Below are 6,245 nucleotides of genomic sequence, written 5' to 3'. Positions count from 1 at the left end.
CACCAAGCCGTTCTGTCATTTCTGCTGAGTACGCTTGTTGGTCTCAGTTGGTCTTAATCCGTTTGTCCCTTGTTCATCGTCCATCAGACCAGCGTATCTCATTCATCTTCAAGTCCCTCCCAGCTTATCCCATCTATCTTCAAGCCCCGGTGACATCAAATATTTCTCTATTGCTTGCTCTTTATCAACTTTGCTTATATTCTCTCAGAAAATAAAAAAACAACATAAACATATTGAATTGTGTAAAATCAGGACCATGGTGGATCTTAACAGAGTTTTTCCCCAAGCTGCCAATTCTCCCATTATCGCTCAATCTACCAAAGATCCCCTCAAAATTATCGCCTACTCTACCAATCCAGAGCCCCCACCGGATTGGATGCTCCCAGGGTACAATCCCCAACAATCCAAACCCACGGAATTGAGGACAACATCGCAGGAAGTAGGTGTGCAGTGGACCTTGCACAAAAAACAACACCTTGTAAAGTAAGAGAAGTCATTATTTTTCCTCAAGCTGCAATAACAACTGCTCATACTCTGCTATTTTTCTAGAGTATTTGAAGAGAAACTATGACCAAGAATTCCTGTAAGCAAGCCCCACATTGCTGTCCACCTACTTCACAGCTTTGCTTGAATACTGATCAGACATTTTATGGGTATCTGTGCGGCAGGACCTGCTCAAGGCGCATTGCACCGTCAAAGCTTCTGCTGCAGGAATATTTGATATGCGCCTTGGTTGGTACCTGACGGCAGAAGACGACAACGTTTCAGGCACATACAATGCAAGCCTTGGTTGGTACCTCACTAAAAAAGAGTCCAAACCCAGAACGCGTGCAACTCACTCAAAGGAGATCCAATCCCGACGCAAGTCAGCCGGCGATTCCTCCTCTGGAGCTGCAAACACCAAATCCAAAGTTGCAGCAGATCCAGCCATGAGCACACCACTTAAGTATCTCGTTTTATCCACGTTATTTACCTTTGAACAGCATCTGATGATTGCGGTCTTTCGTCCACCGGCTTGGTTCCAGGGTTGACATTGGCCGCCACAATAAGAAAATCCCCCCGGTTTGCTTTGTCCCCGTCAATAGAAGTCCGCTTATCCCGCAAGGTCCAGATTGTCCCTCTTGAGAAGAAAGCCACCCCAGCAAAACCTCGTAAAACTGCCCTCTTGAAAAACGTACCTCCAAGTCACCCTGTTGACACCAAGCGCGTGGTATCAGGGTACCAAGCCCGTCGTCGGATGGCAAATACAGCTCTGACTTGAACAAAATTTTATCTTCCAACAAAGAAACCTCTGCAAAAGATGAAGGAACCTCCTCGGAAGATGAAGAAATCCGCAAGGTGGCCGATGCCCCGCTGGTCAAAGACTTGCCAGAAGCAGAAAGTGAGATTAACATCAGGAAAAAAAAGTACTCACTTGATGGCAAGTGACATGACACAGCTTTGTTTTCAGCTCCAACACTGCTCCAATGCTGCTCCTCTCCACCAGCACATCTGGGGCTCACATGATAGGTGTCAGTATCAAAGCACTCAATGTGAAAAAACCAGATGATGCTCAGCTTTGGCCCTGGCCCAGCTGATGCTCAGCTTTTATCCTGGCTCAGCTGATGCTCAGTTTTTTCCCTGGCCCAGCTGATGCTCAGCTTTGAAACTGGCCACCTGATGGTCATCTTTGGCCCTGGCACAGCTGATGCTCAGCCTTGTCCATGGATCAGCTGATGCTCAGCTTTGGCCCTAGCCTAGCTGATTTTCAGCTCTGGTCCTGTCCAAGCTGATTCCCATCTTTTTCCCTGGCCTGGCTCAGCTGATGCTCAGCAAGCTGAGCATCAGCTGGCCAGCTGGCCCAGGACTGGGCCAAAGCTGAGCATCAGCTGGGGCAGGACTAGGAGAAGGCTAAGCAAGGACTGGTACAAAGCTGAGAATCAGCTGCGCTAGGACTAGTACAAAGCTGAGCATCACCTGGGCAAGGAATGGTCAAATGGCTTTTAATTTCCAATTCTGAGAGTGAGCTGCGTAAAACAGCTGACTATGAGCTGGGCAGAAAAGCTGAGTATGAGCTGAGCACCAAAGCTTAGTATCAGCTGGAAAGAACTGAGGATCAGTTGGGCTCATCAAAAACTGAACAGGACCTGCTTGGTAAATTTTGGAAGTTGAGGAGATGGTTGGGAGATTGGGTTAGATAGCGGATAGATATTGGATAGATAGTGGGTAGCTGGCTGGAGCTGGTGTAATGTCACTTGTCATCAACTGACTATTTTATTTTCCTGGTGTAACCCAGTCCGCGTCTTGTTCACCAAGCCCACGGTTACAGCTTCCCCTTTTTCATCCACTCTTGTTACTCTGAAGAAGACGGCGCCTTCAATCCCACCATCCACCAGCACTCACATTGTTGATCATAGGTTTCCGGGTGGGGAAGCTAAGTTCTTGGAGGATCCACTGAACGTGATTGAATTGCTCTTGCCATCTAACCCCTCAAAGGTCACTCCATCTGAGATCCCCCCTCCAGTGTACACCTCCACATCTGATCCTGTTGCGCTGAAGCCACCACTCGTGGAAACCGCTGCCACATCAACTTCAAAGGTGACCAAAGAGCTGTTGTCAATAGATCCAACTCATGGTTGGTATGAGGCACCGAATCCCTTTAAGGGAACCCACTTTGAGGACAACTTCATTGATCACGCGCCAGCACTTGCGGAGAAATACCAACCACTCCTGCCAACTTCAAATGCTGATAAGCCACTCATCAATCTGACCACCAACTCGTCCTCAGAACCTCTTGACAAACCCTTTGATGCGCCCAAAGGCAAGGATCCTGGCAATCCTATTCCAGTCAGTCAAACTCTGACATCAACACAACGAAGTCTTGCAACCATCAAGTGGCCTTTGCTAGGCACTTGTGAGTTTTCCCCGCATTTGTTCATACCAGTAATGAGCCTAACTCATTTTCTGGCTTTACACCTAGGTACAGCTCCTAAAGATGTTAATGCCAGCGAGGCTAGTTTGTCTTCCGTCTTGGCCGATGCGTTGGATTTAGCCTCAACTGGTAATGATGGCTATCTGGGTCCTGTCTTGACCCCTGATGACAATCCCTGGTGCAAAGAGTCAGTACTCAAGCCAATTAATGTTGTACGCTGGCCTCAGCGGCCTTTCACACAACTGGATTAGTTTCTATCTTTTTCATGAGGATATGAAAGCTTGTCTGCGCCTGATCTACATTTTACACTTTTCCCTGCAACTCATGAAGACTTGCCAGCACCATTGTCAATCTCTAAACTCCTGACAGCGCGCAAGCCTTTCTTGACTTCTAAGATCGGTTCAGCTGACACCGGTGAATCCCCCTTGGCTCCACCCTTGTCAATCTCCGCCGATCAGCTCAAAGCCCCAACGGCACCCAAGCCTTTTCCACCAACCACCCCAGTCAACAAGGTAGGATTGCCAGCCGCAGACAAAACTGCCTTGGCCAACAAGGCTGAAGCTCAATCAGTCCTTGAACCTAGTGGCCCTCTCAACCTCAACCCAGCTGACGGCGGCAAATCTCCCTTGGTTCCACCATTGTTGATCTCCACCAATCAACTCGAAGCTCCGACAGCACCCAAGCCTTTTCCACCATCCATCCCTGCCAATGAGGTTGGATTGCCAGTCACAGCCAAACCTGCCTCCACCGACCAGACTGAAATTAACCCAGCTGACACCGGTGAATCCCCCTCGCCAATCTCCGCCAATCAGCCCAAAGCCCCAACCGCACCCATTGTATTGCCAGTCACAGCCCAACCAGCCTTGGCCGACAAGGCCAAAGCTCAATTGGTAGCTGACGCCGGTGAATCTCCACCCTTGTTGATCTCTGCCAATCAACTTGAAGCCCCAACTGCAGCACCCAAGCCTTTTCCATCATCCACCCCAGCCAACAAGGTAGGATTGCCAGCCGCAGACAAACCTGCCTCGGCCGACAAGGCTGAAGCTCAATCAGTCTTTGAACCTAGTGGCCCTCCCAACCTCAACCCAGCTGACACCGGCAAATCTCCCTTGGTTCCACCCTTGTCAATTGCCGCCAAAGCTCAAGAAGTTGAGCTTGATCATTCTAGCCCCACCATCCATGACCTCAAAGCCAGGGTATATTCCTCTTCCTGAACTTTAATATACCCTCCTTTTTATTCTTTCCCATGATGCCCAGTCATAAATCTCACGACCATTTACGCTGTTTTCCTTTCTCTCTGATGTGTCATGAAACGGCTCAATTATTCATTGTTTTCCCTCTGTCTAACTCACCTTCATTTATCTTGTTTTGACTTTTCCTTTATCATCAGAAATAAAACCACCACGCTCGCTAACTATTGCGTCACTGCTGCAAACAGTGACAAGAGCTTATGATTTAAAAAAAATGAGAAAGAAAAATGAAACAAATGAAAAAAAAAAAAAAATGAAAAAAATGAAAAAAATGAAAAAAATGAAAAAAATGAAAAAAATGAAAAAAATGAAAAAAATGAAAAAAATGAAAAAAATGAAAAAAATGAAAAAAATGAAAAAAATGAAAAAAATGAAAAAAATGAAAAAAATGAAAAAAATGAAAAAAATGAAAAAAATGAAAAAAATGAAAAAAATGAAAAAAATGAAAGAAAAAAAAATTACCGGATATCCAGTTTTTTTTACCAGATATGCGGTACAGGATATCAAGTAAGGGTTGTAGTGAATGTAACTCAGAATAAAAGCAGGAAGGAGCATGCCAAATTGATATGGCTTTGAGGGAAAGCTGCTCACAAGATCACCAGACACCTCTAAGTCCTGGTCTTTGTCACAATCCATGCTATCTTTGACCACACCTGACTCTTATCTGGCTCAGCCTAAGGAACACTCAACTCAATTGTCACTCAGGAATTGTAGTACAGGAGAGGGAGCACACTTACTGAGGGTGAGGAACCTTCAGCACCCTGAAGAGCTCTATTTGTGTACATGCTCTTGCGTTAGCTCCCTTTCAAGATCAGTTTGGGGCAACTGGCAAGTACACACAAGAGGCCTGTTGATCAGTCACCAAGGCCATAATCCAATGAAATTAACAGCCACAAGCATCCCACCTTATCACTCCTATCCGCTGGGAGGACAGAACTTTTTTTTTGAGCCTCCTCATTGGGGTCATCATTACTTCATTGGCCACCTCACATAGAGCTGCCAGCACAGATGACCTCCATGGAAGTTTGACTTGATTGATTGTCCTGTCAGCAATCTCCTCACTATCCGAGTGACAGAGCGGTTCTTCAAAAGGCTTGCAACACTCAGGACTGATGCCCAAATATTTCAGACTGGCCACACGACGTTTCATCAGCTATCACAAAATGATATTTAGGTTAACTGGGCTGTTCAAGGTTTCTTTGAAATAAATCTAGACCTACAGTTGTGCGTGTGGACCAATTTCTTCTCTGAACAGCGTTCTTGGTAGCATCTAATGGCACCTTTCTTGACAAAAGGGTCTTTCTTCCGTTGAACCGTTGAGTGATCACATCACACAACTTCTCAAGATCCATATTGTCAAGGTCAATTGGATACGCTGAGAACACATTTTGAGTCTTGGCATAAGTCCAATGTTTACAGAGAAGCTTGGTGAAAAGTATGTTCCATGGGCTTGAAGCATTGTGGGTGCAGTCAAAGTTATGATAAGTAAGATTGAGTCGCTTAAGGTCTTCCCAAAAGATCATCCGGTATTTCGTTAAGATTGCCTTTCCTTCCCTGCATAGTTTGGTTCGTAAGTTGTAGAATCAAAATTGAGAAAGCAGGTTTGATCTCTGAGGATTGTGTTTCTTGCAAGGGCTTGACCTATCACAAGCTGATCATTGGAAACAGGGGTTAGAGGCTCATCACCAATGAGCAGTTTGATAAAATTGTATGTCAATTGGCAGAATGCTGAATTTGACGAGGGAAGCCAGCCAAGAGTTGTTTGTTCTGTACCCAAATTGATTTTGGTGGCTTACCATTGAGAGGGTAACCAGAGTTAGCAATGTGCTAAAGTGAGAAATAAGGTTTGTATGTATGTATCAAGAAGCCAGTCAATTCAATTCAATTTCAGAGGAGCTTTGAAATGGGAAATGCAAAAACTGGCTCAGATTTAAAGGCACTGTAAAACCCTTTCAACAGAAATGAGCTTAAAAAAGAAGACCAAATAACCCCAAGCTGAGCATGCTTGAGTCTTGTTAGGCAAGTTCAAATTCACAGTTGTAGTGCATTGTACATCATAAAAAGGCACTGAAATTGTGCTAAAG

At 45.5% G+C, this 6,245-nt stretch overlaps 1 protein-coding gene across 1 annotated transcript; it reads left to right on the top strand.

The window, feature by feature from the left end:
* Nucleotides 1–256: 256 nt before the first annotated feature.
* PtA15_18A343 (uncharacterized protein) lies at nucleotides 257–4,125 on the top strand (the record flags this gene model as incomplete). The annotated part of the gene is made up of 6 exons (XM_053164874.1): nucleotides 257–439; nucleotides 669–1,026; nucleotides 1,086–1,218; nucleotides 2,397–2,893; nucleotides 2,960–3,098; nucleotides 3,192–4,125. 6 exons carry the CDS (start codon nucleotides 257–259, stop codon nucleotides 4,123–4,125), a joined length of 2,244 nt encoding a protein of 747 aa, XP_053028840.1.
* Nucleotides 4,126–6,245: the final 2,120 nt, after the last annotated feature.

This window comes from Puccinia triticina, chromosome 18A (genome assembly GCF_026914185.1).
Source record: "Puccinia triticina chromosome 18A, complete sequence".
Lineage (NCBI taxonomy): Eukaryota > Fungi > Basidiomycota > Pucciniomycetes > Pucciniales > Pucciniaceae > Puccinia > Puccinia triticina.
The sequence above is the reverse complement of the archived record's forward strand: the minus strand, read 5'-3'. Positions and strand labels throughout refer to the sequence as shown.